Genomic DNA, 16,299 nt, shown 5'->3' with positions numbered 1-16,299 from the left:
TCCCGTGCTTGGCTAAGGTTTATCGAGAGATCGTCATCAAGCAGAGGTATAGCAGGCAAATTGAGTGTATAACATCGATGGCGCACTGTGTGTTATATGTGTTGTGAGCGTCTATAATCAGAAACTAGCAAACACTCCTATATCAATAGAAAGAAACAGACGGAGTGGACTTAGAATTCAAGCCACCTTAGAATATATGAAGTGTTGTGCAGACATTACAGTCGATGCAAGCGTTTTAGTCTGTAAGCCAACAATGGGGCTATTTGCAACCATTTTAGGCATGAAGTGACACGCATGCGACAATGACGATTCTATTTGCTGACTTGGCTTGCTTAACTGCTTTTTGGCGTATCGTATTACCTGGATGTCTAACCTTTATCGACGTAACCATTGAATACCTTTCTATCACAAGGCAAGGGCATTCCTTCCAAGCTCAGGGATCTGTCTCTGGAAGCGGAGGTTCTTCTGGAAGAGATGATACGTGGTACCTATCTATTAATTCTTTCTTTGCACATCAAAATGCTATACCAGAAAAACTACATGTTATGCATGTGTACAATTCTATAGTTGTAATACTGCATGCAGAAGAGAACTGAACATTATTTAATAGCCCCTGTAAATATGACTTACAAATACATGTGGGTTTTCCATAGCTGGACCACAATACTCAACAGGTCAACAGCAGGATTTCTAATTAAGGCGGTAAAGAATTGAAAACGACGCTGCTAATATATATACTGGGTGCCAAACAAATTCTGGCCGGAACACCCCGGTATACGTATGTATGTAAGCCGACCCATTGAGTAAGGTGACCAGGCTAATTTTTCCGCCAAAATCTTATTATATGTCTGATATAACTTTGCCAATAATGTTACGTTTTATATACTTACTCACTACCCACATCTCTCTCACTATTTACTTTAGATTTCACTGGAGAAGAGGACAAAGGCATGGCTGAAGAGCGTGAAATGGGGCCTCCCATGGATGAACCGCAGCCTCCTGCGGATGAACCGGAGTCTCCCGCGGATGAACCGGAGCCTCCCGCGGATGAACCCAGTTAGTTTACTTTCCATCATTGCAAAACATTTGTTTCTTATTCGTAAAGAAGCTCATTTTTTTGGATTACATTTGTTTTTTATTCCTCAGTTTTTTTTCCAAGCAGTCACCAACATATTCATATAGCAGTCATCCTCTACAAAAAGAAAACGTCTCACGTTTCTTTCTGGAAGAAAACGTTTCAAATTAAGTCATAAACAGGTTGACGGATTGTTGATTTTATATGCATTGTATTCTTGACTAATTAAATAACATAATTAAATGGCGATTATGAAAATACAAATTCTATAAATTTGGAAGTTAAGAGAATGAGGACATCATTAAAGTTTATTGAAGGTGAACATTGAGTTAACTTATACCTTATCTGCATTATTTATAGATAAATGCTAGAAGGGGCCTCTTTGTTATCAATGATGATCGCGTATTTGCATAGTTAATGACATTTATATTTAGCCAGTCGTAACGGTTACCATAATTTTGTGAATGTATGAGGTCACATACATAATTTCCAACTTTCCAACTTGAGTCGACATGGCTCGAAAAAGGGCATGGTCAGTCTTCCCTCGCCTGTTACATTACTCTGTTGTAAACAAAGCTGAAGTACATAAAGGGCTTTTAAGCTGGAGCTTTATATGGGCTGGTACGAACCTATTGACCCTGTCATTTGTCTTATTCTACAGATGAATACACTGTGGAAGGATATGAGACAGAACAGGCTCGCGAGATAGATGGTAATTATTGCATTGCACGTCTCTTGTATATTCTATTGTGCCATTTATCTTTGTGGTGGTAGGCAATGGTTTACTATCATCATCACCTGTCGTCCTCGTCGCGAGGTGCAGCATGTTAAGTTCTGTCTCCAGTACTGTTTGTCAGTCATTCCAGACAGAAGAATAAGGGGTTAATTCCCCTTACCGAGGTGTGTATGGCGAGATAATCCCTGGTCAGGTGAGATAACCATCGAATAACCACCGAGTGCACATGGGTTATCGCAATTGACAAAGGATTAGCTCACCATATGCACCGAGGATAAGGATTATTAAGGTATTTGACACAGATCCCTTCATAACAGATAAACGCTTCAATTCAGTGTTTATATTTCATTCATTTTTTTAAATTTTCTTGTATGTTCAAATGGATTATTCAAAATAAACTATTATATGGTGTTCAGTAGATAAATACTAAAGTTGTAACACCTGTCTTCTGTATAATGGTACGGTTCAAAAAGCTGTTATTCTAATCTTACAACTTATTTCGTATTATAGACAGCATTGCAAAGGTTGTCCAACGTTTTCAGTTTATTGATTCGAATTGACTTAACTTTTGACAATTTTGTTATATCATATTCGGTCACTATTAAGGTCATGTTTCATCGTCTTCCATCTCAGTTATGGACTGAAACAGGCTCTATACGGAACTGGACAACTCCGCGGTGATCCATGGCAGGCATACCCGAGCTACTTTCCCAACGCCAAGGTGAAGGCCAAACTTCCAACTATTGGCTCTGCAATTGCAAAACTCCATGTGTAGACAGAAAATAGACAAGAGGTGTGGTATGGTGTGCTTAAACTGCTGTAAATATTGTGTAGTGCAAAATGTTACATGGTTTTATTTCTTCTAACATATGATTGTTCTGTTATACCTACACCTGTTTCCCCAGTACATTGTGTAAAAATTTGATTAAAACTTGTCTGAAAGTAATTGTATGTGACATAGTTCAAATAATAACTAATCCAAGATATTTCCTACAATACTACTATGAAGTAAATTTATAAATAAACTTGGTCCCTTTAAAAGTGCTGATGTAAAAACCCGGACGTTGTCGTTGAAGCTTAGGTGGAATAGACAAGTGTTATTGGTGCTGCATGTTCAAGTATGCGGGTGCACCTTCTTTTCTTCTTTCCTTCCCTTTCGTAAGTACAGTATCTGGAGAGAAGGTGGCCAAGGTAAGGTGAGGTGAGGTGAGGTGAGGTGAGGTGAGGTGAGGTGAGGTGAGGTGAGGTGAGGTGAGGTGAGGTGAGGTGATGCTGTGAGGTGAGGTGAGGTGAGGTGATGCTGTGAGGTGATGCTAAAACCACCTGGAATAGACAGCTGTTATTGGTGCTGCATGTTTAAGTATGCTGGTGCACCTTGTCATCACTGTCATGTTTTCATGTCTTATATATCAGCTTTTCCTTTCTTACTACACGTTTAAGTTCTTAAATCTCTTAACATCTTTTAGAGAGAATCTATATTACAATGATAATTCTTCTTTTTTCTGTGAGGTGATGCTAAAACCACCTGGAATAGACAGGTGTTATTGGTTCTGCATGTTTAAGTATGCTGGTGCACCTTCTTTCTTCTTTCCTTCCCTTTCTTAAGTACAGTATCTCCAGAAGGTGGCCAAGATCTGTCATGTTTTCTTGTCTTATATTCAGGTTCTCCTTTCTTACTACACGTTTAAAAATCTCTTAACATCTTTTAGAGAGAATCTATATTACAATGATTATTCTTCTTTTTTTCTGTGAGGTGATGCTAAAACCATTTATATGCACTTTGGTGTTGCACTTTAAAAGTTGGTAATTGTTTGGCGTATGTCTTACAAACACTATCACAGTCTACCCGGGTACCAACCAAGATTTCCAACCAAGTATTCCAACTTCTTCATACTATGCAGAATATCTATACAGGGTCAAGGAGTTGGTTGGAAATTTGGTTGGTGAAATTTGATAGTGTTTGAAATACAGCTCAAACATTTGCCATTGTTGGTGTTTACATGTTATTAAACTTTCTAGAATGGTTGCAAAGGCAAAGTTAATACAAACTCTCCTAAGGTCACACCTACCTGATTTTTCCTCGCTTTTGCAGGAAACATTTCAATGGGCAAATCCAAATTAAAAGCAACGACTCTCGTTTAATTCTGCTTTGTTATCTACATTCTATATTCATAAAAATTACTCTATTGGTACTTTTTTGCCAAAATACAACATTTAGGACATAAACTTGGTAAAAAAAATTGCCCCAAAACAAATAGAGTTAACCAATAACTGAAAAAGACAATTTTCTTTTGCATGAGGCCTATCAAACAAATAACACCGAAAAATTAGACCGAAAATACAACTAATTAAATTAAGTTGGCTTAATTAGAACATTCCTTTGTGAAAGGTACTAAAGGGAGGTGACTGTGTCTTGTAACATCTTTGAGTTGACGTTAGGCCTTCTTATTGTACTCAACACAACATTCAATATAAGAGGTCAGTACTGTAATAGGAGAGTTTGTTATTAACAAGAAAACATCCTAACACACTGGTCCATAACAATTAGAAAAAAAATTCAAAGTCGAAATCCCTAAAACTTCCGAATTCGCCACACAATGTGATTCAATCTCCTTTAAACCATATACAAAACTTTTCAGTACAATTTTGGCACAACATTCTAATTTGAACGAAACCAACTTTCCAATTTAAACTGACCAGTGATCTAAGTTACTTTGGATGTCAGTCGTAACTGTGGAATTTGCTTCAGGACAAGACAAATTGAGTGGTACATGTGTATGTTTAGATTCTTCAAATGGCCTGCTTTAAAAGCAGAATTTAAAACACCGTTGATTGAACTTAGTGTTTGAAATCACTGCATATACACGACTGCCTGGTCATACTGTAAAAAGTCAACATCATGTATGTCAGAACCCCAGACATTGTGTCATTTTTGGCAACAAGACCTGTGATGATAGAGGCACGTGGATAGGTTAGCCTTACTTAGCCGGCAATATACAGGCTAACCAATGTATGTGAACAGGCTACCACTATATTAACGGCCAGTAATTGATTATTGATACTGGACATACTATCCTGCAGTTTGTATTTCTACTGCTATCATGAAGCAAATAATGGGTAATAAGCAATGTGTTAAGAAACATCATGTCGTTGCTGTCGCTGTTACTCAACAAAATCATTTTTGATATCTAACATCCGATATCGGAACATCTTTTTATCGACATTCACTAACACTTAGAATAAAACTTGCAACCAAAGTTTTCTGTTCTTGTCCTTATTCATCTTCAGTGTGACAGGATGATGTTGTGTGCATGGGTGAGGAAAAAAATTGTAAGGTTTATCAAATGTGTGTCAATATTACTAGTTGCAAAATGCCATTTCAAAAGATCCTTTTTTTTCTGTGAAATGCCACAAGGAAAATAAAAGTCTTTCAAAGATAGTATTAAAATACTATCTTTTCAATTTAAGGGGTAACTAAGTATCCATGTAAACTTTAATGGGGTATGATACCATATTTCAAAAACGATATGAAGCAGTTTGTAAAGTCTAATTTCCGGCCAACCGGCAGTACCATTACTGGCCGCTACGGTCGCTGCTGCACAAGACAATGACATCATCGCTAGCTATTAAATCAGAAGCACGATAGGCCCACATTTCCCACGCGGTTCTGAAAATGGAAACACAACACATGGGCTACATCACCCGGCATGCTATGTCATTGTGTACATGTACCGCCAGGCTACTCTAAACACGTCCACAAACCCCACACTATATGTTTTTGGCGCCGCCTCATGGGCGAGCCTAATGGTACAGCATTGTGTGCAGTTAGCAAGAAAACGGAATCTAAACGGAATCACCCAAGGCGGTTTACATGTGGTTTACCCCGAAGCCGGCTCCATGTGAACGCCCCGAAATCACATTGAAAGCGCCTCGATCCCAAGCCACTTCTAGAGGTGGTTTCCCCGCATCGCGATTTGCGTCTGAACGCCATGTGATTTCAATGTAACTTCGCCTGGTCATGGATTACGGGGTGATATTTCTTTTTTTATATGCAATACCAACTTTTACGTGGCAGCAACTTAAAGAGCAGTAATGGTCAAATAATGTGTCCGTTCTAGGGCGAGCTTCACCGCCTCTGGCGGGACCACGTCGGCATTCGGCCGAGATACGCTGGGAGGGGGGCATCAGCAAGCAGGTCGTTGACCTCTGACATTAATAACACGCCACCTTGCGTGTTATCATCAAACAGCAATAAATGTAGCTCAAGCGTATTGTGTTCGCACACGGTTTCACAGGTGTGTGTGGCACGTGGACCAGATGTGAGGAATGTGAGTTACCCGAATCGCGGTTTGGGTGATTCCGTATAGACACGGCCACAGTCCTACACAGTCCAAATTCCTGGAAACCCCTGGGGAAACCTTGCTGGGATGACCTACATTCTTGGCCTCGTTCACTATACACCCAGGGGAGGGTAGGAGTGATCTACTGAACTGTACAAATGTACGACATGTGTCTAGACTTAACAGGTTGCAAAGGTACATGTACAAAATGTATACTGCCAATGATGCACATAGTCTATTAAACTTTGTAATAACGATAAACAACTATCAGTATTCAGATGCAATTAAACTGGTGACAAGTAATATTTCATAATAACGATAGAAAAGTATTTACCTTGTTACCTGTAAGTCTAGACAGATACAATGCAGCTCGGGAGATCGCTCCTACCCTCCCCTGTGTGCATAGCGAACGAACCCTGGGGCAAATGTTATTTTTAACAAACTCATGACAGACCACAAGAAGGCTTCCCAAAAACATAAAATCATGACAGTGCCGTGCAAACAATAACCCTAACAACAACCACCGTCGCCATGGCAATGTATGTTTTCGTTGTCAGTCTTGTTAGCATTTTGAGCGCTGTCAGAGGGCAATTTTTTTTTTTCAAAATCAGGCAAGAATCATATAATGCGCGCGCTGATGTCATCCATAAAAATTACTGGCTGTGGCCTAAGGTATGAAAGAAGGGTTTTATATCTTTCAGCAGAACACCAGCCAACTCTGGAGTAAGTCATCGGTGTCCGGGTGTCAAATTTGACTCAGATTTGTATCGATCCAAGCAGAAAGGTATATTATAGGCATGGCCTATATCTGGACAGACTGCCCCCGAACTTCAGTCAACCCTTGTGTTCGGGGAGCCATGTTGGGGAGAAGGCTCTGAATGTGTGACAGGGGCTGTAGGTAGGATACAGAAAGGCCAGATTACTTACTAATACGAAGGTTCTTTTAATTTGAACATCCTTGCTAATACGTATTACATACACGACAGCACCACTAAGCTTGTTTCTGACCTAGGGTGGGACACTAGGGACCCAGTGCTGAGCGACCTTTGAACTGGCTCTGCCGCGCGTTCAGCACTGAAAACCGAGAGCTGAGACAACGTTCAGCACTGGAAAATTCCAGTACTGAGGGAGCTTCAGCTCTGGAAAATAGCCGTTCAGCACTGGAATTCCATTGCTGACGCAATTTCGACCGCTGATTCAGCACTGGAACACCAGTGCGGAGCCGGGCGTTACTTTTGTATACTAGTATTTGTCCTTCAGACCGTCAGGAACGTAACGCTCTTCCTGAGGTCGTATTCGTAACAGAAATCTCAACCTGACAACTTCGAGAAAGCCGTATTACTCCTGTACTTGATAAGATCTGATAATAAGGGCTCTGCGCACTACCCCCTGTAGGTCTTACTCCCAACGGAAGAGTGTTGCTAGCCTCCTGTGCAGGCTCCGGGCAGGTGGGCTGCTGGCCATCCTACAACCAGCCGCGAGAGAAGGTTTCCATCCGCCCATGAAGCCTGCTTCCATTCGGCAAGAAAAAAGTGGACGGATGGAAACCTTCTCTCGTGGCTGGTTGTAGGATGGTCAGCATTCAAAGAACGCGTTAGAAACTCTACAAAACGCAGTATCGAAACTCCCACCACTCGGAGCCTGCACAGGAGGCTAGGGCGTTGCACAGTATCGTCTCAAGAACAAGAACCTTGTCCATGGTGCTGAACGTACAATCTTTTGACGTGTGGCACGTGATGTATCGCGTGATGTATAGGGCAAGGCAGTAACGTTACATGAATGTTTGCTCCAGTCAAAAGGCTGTTTGGCCACACCGGCTTAATTTTTATGGATGACATCCTCTGAAGACCCCCAAACTAGTGCGCGCGGGCCAAAAATAGAAATTTAGCTAAACCACAGGAATACAAAGCTGGTATTGTGCGTTTGCTGCAGTATATACTATATAATATATATCATATAGCGAAGTATACGACAAGCCGGCACATGCTGGCTTTTTGCGAAATTTATGAATCGGCACTGTACGTATGTACTGAGTTCTTGAGTCGTGGAGCTTCGGTAGCCTGGGTGCCGTCCTCCAGAGTTACCACCGGCTCCATATTGTCGCTAACAACCACGGACTACCAAGGCCTAGAGCCAGGCCAGAGCCTCGGAGGACAGGCGAAAATCAATGCGCGCGTGGATGTCATCCATAAAATTAAGGCGGTGTGGCCTAACCTAGAAAAAGCATATCGGATCACAGTCTGACCTTTGCTCTTCACGTGACGGACACCTGACGGACACGTGTGTGGGATATAAAAAAAGACAGCTGGAGGAAGTTAAATTTGTCTAAAGAGATACATACAGATAACTGGTGTGGAGGAAGCTTCAGAAAATCCTGTGTACCAGTACTGGCTAAGTTTCACGTTTGTCAGCCACATTACTCGTGAAGTTAACCAAGTGGTGAGTACTGTTTTTTTTTCTGCCTGGTTATTGTGAACATTTAATGACCGCGTGCAACTTTATTCACGTGGCAACTTTATTCACGGAGGGAAATGTATTAAAAAAGCACCCGTTTCGGCGTTTGTCATGAAATAGTCTGATTATCAGGTTAACCCTGAAACTGTTTGTACATCTGATTTCTGTTCCAATGGGCGTGCATGCTATCGCCTCAGTGGTATTGAACTCTAAATTTAGAGTTGGGTAGTGCCAGCAACTATTTTGGGGGACAAAGTTGACTAGCGGGCACGAGATCGAAAGGTCACGGGTTCGACTCCTGTGTCCTTGAAAAAGGCACTTTACGCCACTTTCCTCACTCCACCCAGGTGTAAAATTGGTACCTGACTTCAGTCGGGGAGGTGAAAGGCGGTGGAAGGAGAGGGATGGGCTCATAATTTTATAGACACTCAGAGTCCCTGTTATCCTTTCAAATGAGATGCTTTTAAGAGCGATTCTCTGCATCACCCTTCGGGAACTCATCCCAAATGAAGAAATTCGGTCAAAACTTGGGGCAGAACAAACCATCATTGACAAAATACGTGCTAGAAGGCTCAGATGGTTTGGTAGTGTGATGACATGTGAGGAGAAGACCGGCAAACACCTTAGTTCATAAGGCATACCACCAGGAGTCAGGTATACCAATGTCCTTGTGTGTATACATGGGGTATCGAAAATGAAGAAAAACACAGCGTGAGATTCTTCTCGACACGCGAGGTTGGCACGTTTCGTGTATTTATTCCCCTAGCCCCATGCGTGCACGTAGGCAGGTAGGCCCTAGACACAGCGACCTAAAAACCTGCTGCCTCTATAGGATTATATGTGAACGACCGCTAGTGAACTTTGGACTTTGATCCATTGTACTAGTAACCTCTACACGTATGTTTCATAGCAGCTGATAGATCAAGACGAAAAACGTCATGCTCTTCTTATTGTTATTAGATGAAGCTTTGGTGGGGTAAAAGTGAAAAATAGATGGTTGGTGTAACTGGATCATATGAGATAGCACGTGGCATCCCCAACACGCGCCTTTTTCAAAACGATAACAAAAAAAGTTTTCAACCATACTGTAAATCGTACAAACTAGCTGCAAAATGAGCAAATATATACCGTAAGTTGAAAAAGCAAACATTGGAAAACGATACCAATGTCGTAGAATACCAAAATCAAACGAAAAAGACGAAAATGTAAGAAATTACTTTGAAGACTAGATTATTCGCCAAACCATACTCTGTGTCATTTAATTGTTCAACCTTCAAAACCACGTAGATTTCATAATGAAGCAACTTTTGTTGGCTACATTGTTTTTTATTCGCACGCTCGCATCAGTTTTGGGGTTCCCAGAGGATGTCATCCATATAATCAAATCAACATGGCCTTACGAAGGATATACCCGTAAAGGGGGCTTCCTTTGAGTGTGGCGTACCCATCTTCATTTCCTGCTTCTAACAGTGGTAGCCCCCACTAGTTCCTGGACTACTATCTTCAGAAGGCCTTAGTTACCTTCCTATGGCCACAGCAATTAAATTCTATAGATGACATCCTCCACAGACTCCAAATCTAATGCGAGCGGGCGAAAAAAAACAAGATGGGCCGAAAAAAACAAGGTTCCTACATTTTATAATGTTGACTCAATCGTTGTACAAATGGTTTTGATTCAGTGGGAACATCACATATACACACCCAGCATCACACATCACTGCATCAAAGTAAGAAACAAAACATTAAATCAGAGCCTTTACTTGTCTCCTCTCTTCATAGCTATCTGCCATCCACCTTACGACATCTTTGCCCATTTTCGGTATATTGACCACTGTCAGAAGCCAACAAGCTTTTTTTTTTAAATCAGGCGAAAATTAATGCACGCGCTGATGTCATCCTTACAAATTACTTGCTGTGGCCTAAGTTCCTTGGCAAAATGTGCTGCGCCCGCGCGAAAACGTAGACTTTCGCGGTTTTTGCTGGATGTTTGGTGAAGTTGCGCTAGAATTTTGCCCCTTGCAAACGATATCGTTTCCGACACAACATTTGAAAACCATACACCGGATGTCACTGACTTAAACAAGCGATTACAACCTTTATACTTCAAATTCAACATTAAGAGGACACTGTTTGGATCTCTCCTTATTAGTACGCTCTCATTTTTTTATTCATCAAAACATGAAAACATAACAAGGACAGTGTGACACTGACTCAAGTTTATAACTTATATTAACAGCGCCACACAACAAGAAAGTACAATTAACATTTAAATACACAAAGTTGACATATCTGTGCGCCGTCGTCCCACCACCCCAAGACATTAAAATTGTTAATACAAACAAAGTTATTTGAAAAATAAGATTACGTGGTAACCTCTCATTTCACCCCGTGAGGCCACAAATGCTTTTGTCGGATGTTATGGTATAGCTTGGAATCGGTGATTCAGCGGTAATGGCGCGTGTCCTCTTTGACGTATCCTGACTTTTCCTGCACACATGTTTGTGAGCATGTACTGAATCACACTTCCGCAAGCAGCAAGGCGGAAGGAAACAACAGGCTTCGTTGTCATTTATCTAGCTTGAAGGATTATTTGTTTTAAAGGCATCCAATGCGATTTCAGGGCAGCAAAACTGGAATGTTATTCTGAATAAGGCAATCTTTGTGATATTGACACATATTGCTTCACGTTAGCACATTTAAGTCAGCATTTCTCACTTTGGGGAATTTAAAACTGCAGAAACAAACGTACAGATAAGTCATTTATTTTTTGGGTGGTACCCTAAAATCATCCCATGGTCCTTCCAGTAACCGTTTTCCGTCAAAGTTGGGGCATTTTTGCTCCATGAGAGTCAATATACATTGGGACAGTGTTGTTTCAACTCAGTATGTAGATAAATGGCTAGAATATTGGCCTTGAAAAATCGGGTTTCCAAGCCCTAAAACTGCACTGGATGCCTTTAAGACTTTAAGACGAGTTAGAATAAACGAATTACACAAACATCTTACTGTTGAAAATACGCCCAAATAAAACTGAAAACTTCATATATGGATTTCTTTTTCTCCGCGACAACTTCCAATATGCTTCTTGGCAAACCATTGCATCCGCACACGCAAACCGCCAGGCGGCGCAGCTAAGGCTGTTGCCAGGCAACGGACACGCCTTAGCAGTGCGTACACCGCCCCCGGGCACATCTGGCTGGCGAGACTGATCATGAGTTTCCCACAGCCCCACCCCGGCCATATTTTACTCGTCTGGATATCCGTCTCACCAAATTGGGACTTCTGACGGCTTTCTCCGAAATGGATTGAACATCTGCACCCCAGCTATCTGAACTTTACCATAACAGTCATTATCAGACATCCCATCTGTTTTTTAACACATAAGCTACAGGTAGACAGCTCTTTACGTACGTTCTGTGAAATTATATACCCCCGTATTAAAGACTTCGTATTAGCTCACATAAACTTCTTGTTGAAAAGGGGAGACACAACCACATTCCTCTGCAACAAAGTCATTACTGCAACCTAAATGAGATTGAACACGAGAGTCATTTTATTGTGGACTGTACTCTATATAATAATGATAGAAAGATTATCTTCAATAGTATACAAGACTATTTCCCTAGTTTTAGATTTTTAGATAGAAAAGAAAAATTCACATTCCTCATGAAACTCGATAATCCTCGTACTATAAGCTCCACATGTTCTTACATTTACAACTGTCTTAAGAAGCGAGAAGAAGCAGAACCTGTACATATGTAGTTTTACTATAGATATATTGTAGTCTACCATCGCTATTTGCCGTGACCTGTACTTAGTTCGCAATGAGCAAAAATGTACAATAAAGGTCTTTATTTCACTATCAGGCATCCCTTCGGCTACGTGTAACGTTCAATTACGCCACTGGAAGAACTGAGCTCTACATTATATTTGAACAGTCCGGAAGTACGCTTTATCATTACGTAAAAGAGATATAATATACAGTAAAATACAGAGCCCTCGCCCTTTAAAACATTTTTTATTCATCATAACATCAAAACATAACAGTGAGGCGCTGCACTCAAGTGTATAACTTATATTAACAGCGCCACACAACAAAATACAATAAAATTTAAATACACAAAGTTGACATATCAGTGCGCCGTAGTCCCACCACCCCAAGACTTTAAAAATGCTAATGCTAACAATTTTAAAGTTATTTGAAAAAATTTTCTTGAGCTGAAGTGGCTTCTAAGGATTACGTGCACATTTGCACGGGTTTAAAGATTTATTTGCGTAAGTGTGTTAGGTTTCTAGAGATTCAAGCCTCTGTATAAAGACCACCTGGCCGTTGAGGCCACCTTTCGGACACCGGAACCCAGCGTGTCTAGACAAGGTACATAAAGTGGAACGAACTGTCTGTATTATCGGGAGCATACCCGCAAGGGAACCGCGCTACAGAAGTTTCCGTCCATCCATCGGAGTTTGCCACAGAAAATTAAAGACCATTCGTCACATGATTGTGTTTTCAGTATGGTTCAATTAATCAATTTGGTTTGTGTATCTGTATCTGTATAGCCGGTATAACCGCCCTTCGGCGTAACACACCAGCTTCACAGGCACGCGGCGCGGCGACAGCTGGCTACATTACACCGATGGACTTGTTACACATAACCCTTGAACATCTAACTCTAGACATTGTTTAAAGCTATCTAATGATAATGCCCCTACTGTACTTGGTGACAGCGAGTTCCACTCTGCGATACTTCTAGGAAAGAATGAATTCTTGAACACCTCAATCCTTGGCTGATAACTCTGGTACTTGAAGGCATGGCTATTTCTTGTTCTCTTTTGGGCTGGTATTAGGTAATTAGCAGTTGGGACGTCCACCAGTTTATTAGTAATTTTGTACATTTTGCATAGTCTGGACATTCGTTTCGTCCCAATACCTTAGCTCCTATAGTTCAAAATAAATATGACCAGTTTACGTTTGCTCTCGAGTTCAAACTAAACAAAATATGACAACTCACTATGTCCTAATCAGGCCTTATTTATGTTGTGCTCTTTACCACGTGAGGTCACCGTGACAGTCATAACATCGGTCAGATGATGATGATTATCGTTTTCACAAAGCCGTTATGGTAACGTTATACAATACTAGTACTGTGCGCGGGTTACGTGTTGTCTATTCTTTCGGCCCTCCTTATTTATAAGTGGGGCAACTGTATTGGGACATCCGCCAGGAAAGTTCAACAAACTTATTCTCCAAGCAGATATTTTGGTGGCCGCAAAACATTGTAGTATCCAACACTAGCCTCTACCAGGCTTCGGAAAGGGGTTGGGAAGAGTAGAAATCGGCCAAATAGAGAGATAGTATTCCCGGGGAGTTTGTCTGCTGGAGAGAACAGTTTGCCGCTCCCGAAGCCTGTGCGGAGTCGCTACGATCAAACTCTGCGGCGAAATGTACTCTCTAGCGGACCAACTCCCTAGGCATGTTATCTCTCTATTTGACAGATCTCTACGCCTCCCGAAGCCTGGTAGAGGCTATCCAACACGCCATCCGAAGAAAAATAATAATATAAATTTTACCAGTACAAGAAATTAAAAGAAATCCCGATATGAACACCTAGTAAAGCCTAGACCTCTGCTTGGAGAGTAGCAGAAACCCACGGCCAGCTTCGAATTCTGACACTTTTCTTCCGTTTCTGAAAAAAAGATGTCCACGAGGCTATCAGGCAGTAATGTGGACCATCTCTAGCCTGTAACAGGCTACGGGAGGCCAAGGGCTATCTCTCTACTTGGCCGATTTCTACTCTTTCTAGCCGCATCACTAAGCCTGGTAGAGGCTAGACTAACTCTAGATAACGAAAAAAAATCAAATCTGAGGAATAGTATAAAATGGTTGTACGGGAGATGATATAAACCGAACAACTATCAAAGATTTAGAAAAATGATAACGGAGATGGTACGTGAAATAGTAATTTTATCTGTTTTGGCCCGTGATAACGCCGTACCGTCCGTACGTGCAGGAATGAGGCTGTATATATATACGGCCTTCCCAAATTCCTCCGACCCACGTGGTCACCTGCGTATCTCTCTTTGTTTAAATAAAAAGGCCGCCTCCGAAGTCTGAGAGCTTTAGCGACTTGCGAGCGTTTAGATATACCAGTTCTCTTGTATGTCGGAACCTTTTTGCGGTTATACCTTCCGTTTTTGTTGGGTCTGAACTTTTACTTTTCCCGCCCTTCGGAAGTCTTCTAGCCGCCCGACCACATCCAGGTCTAGTTAAATCAGTAGTGAGTAAGTTTGTGTTCCTATATATACACGTATATACAGGACTGTGACAGTAGAAGAATCATAGGACGCTATAGCAAAGATGAAGACGACGAAAATGCTGATGACATGCCGGTGGGTTCTCCTCCTCGTGGTGTTGGAACGGACGGTGTTGGAGGCGGCGCCGGCGGGCAGGGTCACACGGTCCGAGGAGGACGCGCCGACGTCCACCTCAGCAAGGCAGGCGGCCAGACGGAGGCATAACTGCATGTGAGTATCTCAGTATCTCTCGTTTACGATCCTTTTTTCTAGCCTCCTTTGCTGACTTGTAGGGCTGACGTTATTTTTTCGGTGAGCTACGCGAGTTATTCCGCGGAGGGACGATTTTGCCGCCGAGGGAGTTTTGCCGGGGAGAGAAGGTTTCGCGCGCCCGGCGGCAAAATCGTCCCTCCGCGGAATAACTCGCGTAGCTCCCCGAAAAAAATAACGCCGTCGCCCAACATGTCTGCGAAGGAGGCTACTTTTTTCCCAGTTTAGAGGTTGTAGCTTATATGTGACGTCTTTTATAAAGTAGTGTGGATTCATTCCTCAAGCTATGACCGACATCTAACACACAGCAGTCGTTCTAGACGGGAATCTTTCGACTTAAGATGTCTAGCTCACTGAGGGATGAATAGATGTCGGTTAGCTTAAGGAATGAATCCACTCTACTTTATACCGTTGTGGTGTCTGTTGTAGTAGAAGGACGGCGCATCCGAAGGTTGTACTTTGCGTCATTCGTGTGTAGGACGGCTAGGTCACATACAGTTGTACGATACGGTCGTGCGATTGCAAAACTGAGGGCATTCTTGGTATGGTCGTGTATGTGTCCTGCAAAATTTAGCTGTCTTGTTACGGGGTCGTGTGGCGTAACGGCAGAGTGCTCGACTCGGAACCAAGAGGTCCCGGGTTCAAGTCACGACATCTACCGATCTTTGGAAAGGCACTTTACTTGAAGTGAAAATGAGTATTGTCCTGTCCTCTGCGTTGGTGGTGGCATAAAATAAGTTGAAATAACTTGAGTGTACCGTCACTGTTTGTAGTCATGAAATGTTGGAATAAAAAGAAAGAAAGAAAAGGTGCCTTGTTGGTGGATATTTCTGTGATAATTCAAGGGCATCAAAACTTTTCCATGCATGATACCCCTCAAATCACCGTAATCCACTGACGATGTTCTAAACAGACTGATAACAAGAGAAGTAGAAGTTGTGGAAATCTGAGGATACTTTAAAAATTTACTGCACAGACTTATACGTCTATTTCGCTGGGGGTTTTTTTCTGTGAGATGTCCTTCGAAACTTAGAATTTAGAAATATGTATGACCAAATGCAAAGCAACCCACATTCATCTAATTCAGCGAAAACGACAAAAACGCAGAATAATTTGGTGTCAAGTTAAAGAAC

The 16,299-nt window shown here is 41.8% G+C and overlaps 1 protein-coding gene and 1 long non-coding RNA gene across 2 annotated transcripts in view; both read left to right on the top strand.

The window, feature by feature from the left end:
• Positions 1-398: 398 nt before the first annotated feature.
• Positions 399-2,546, top strand: LOC109473551. The gene is made up of 4 exons (XR_002140425.1): positions 399-484; positions 925-1,056; positions 1,737-1,787; positions 2,445-2,546. It is a non-coding gene; the product is annotated as an uncharacterized LOC109473551 (long non-coding RNA).
• Positions 2,547-14,742: 12,196 nt separating this feature from the next.
• The window catches only part of LOC109473439, a 5,186-nt gene continuing 3,629 nt past the window's right edge, over positions 14,743-16,299 (top strand). The window contains exon 1 of the mRNA XM_019773299.1: positions 14,743-15,127. Coding sequence (XP_019628858.1) covers positions 14,961-15,127 — 167 coding nt within the window. The 5' untranslated portion in view covers positions 14,743-14,960. The remainder of the gene's footprint in view (positions 15,128-16,299) is intronic.

Source organism: Branchiostoma belcheri, unplaced genomic scaffold (genome assembly GCF_001625305.1).
Source record: "Branchiostoma belcheri isolate BF01 breed outbred unplaced genomic scaffold, Haploidv18h27 scaffold3, whole genome shotgun sequence".
Taxonomy (NCBI): Eukaryota; Metazoa; Chordata; class Leptocardii; order Amphioxiformes; family Branchiostomatidae; genus Branchiostoma; species Branchiostoma belcheri.
This window is presented reverse-complemented; position numbering and strand designations above follow the sequence as displayed.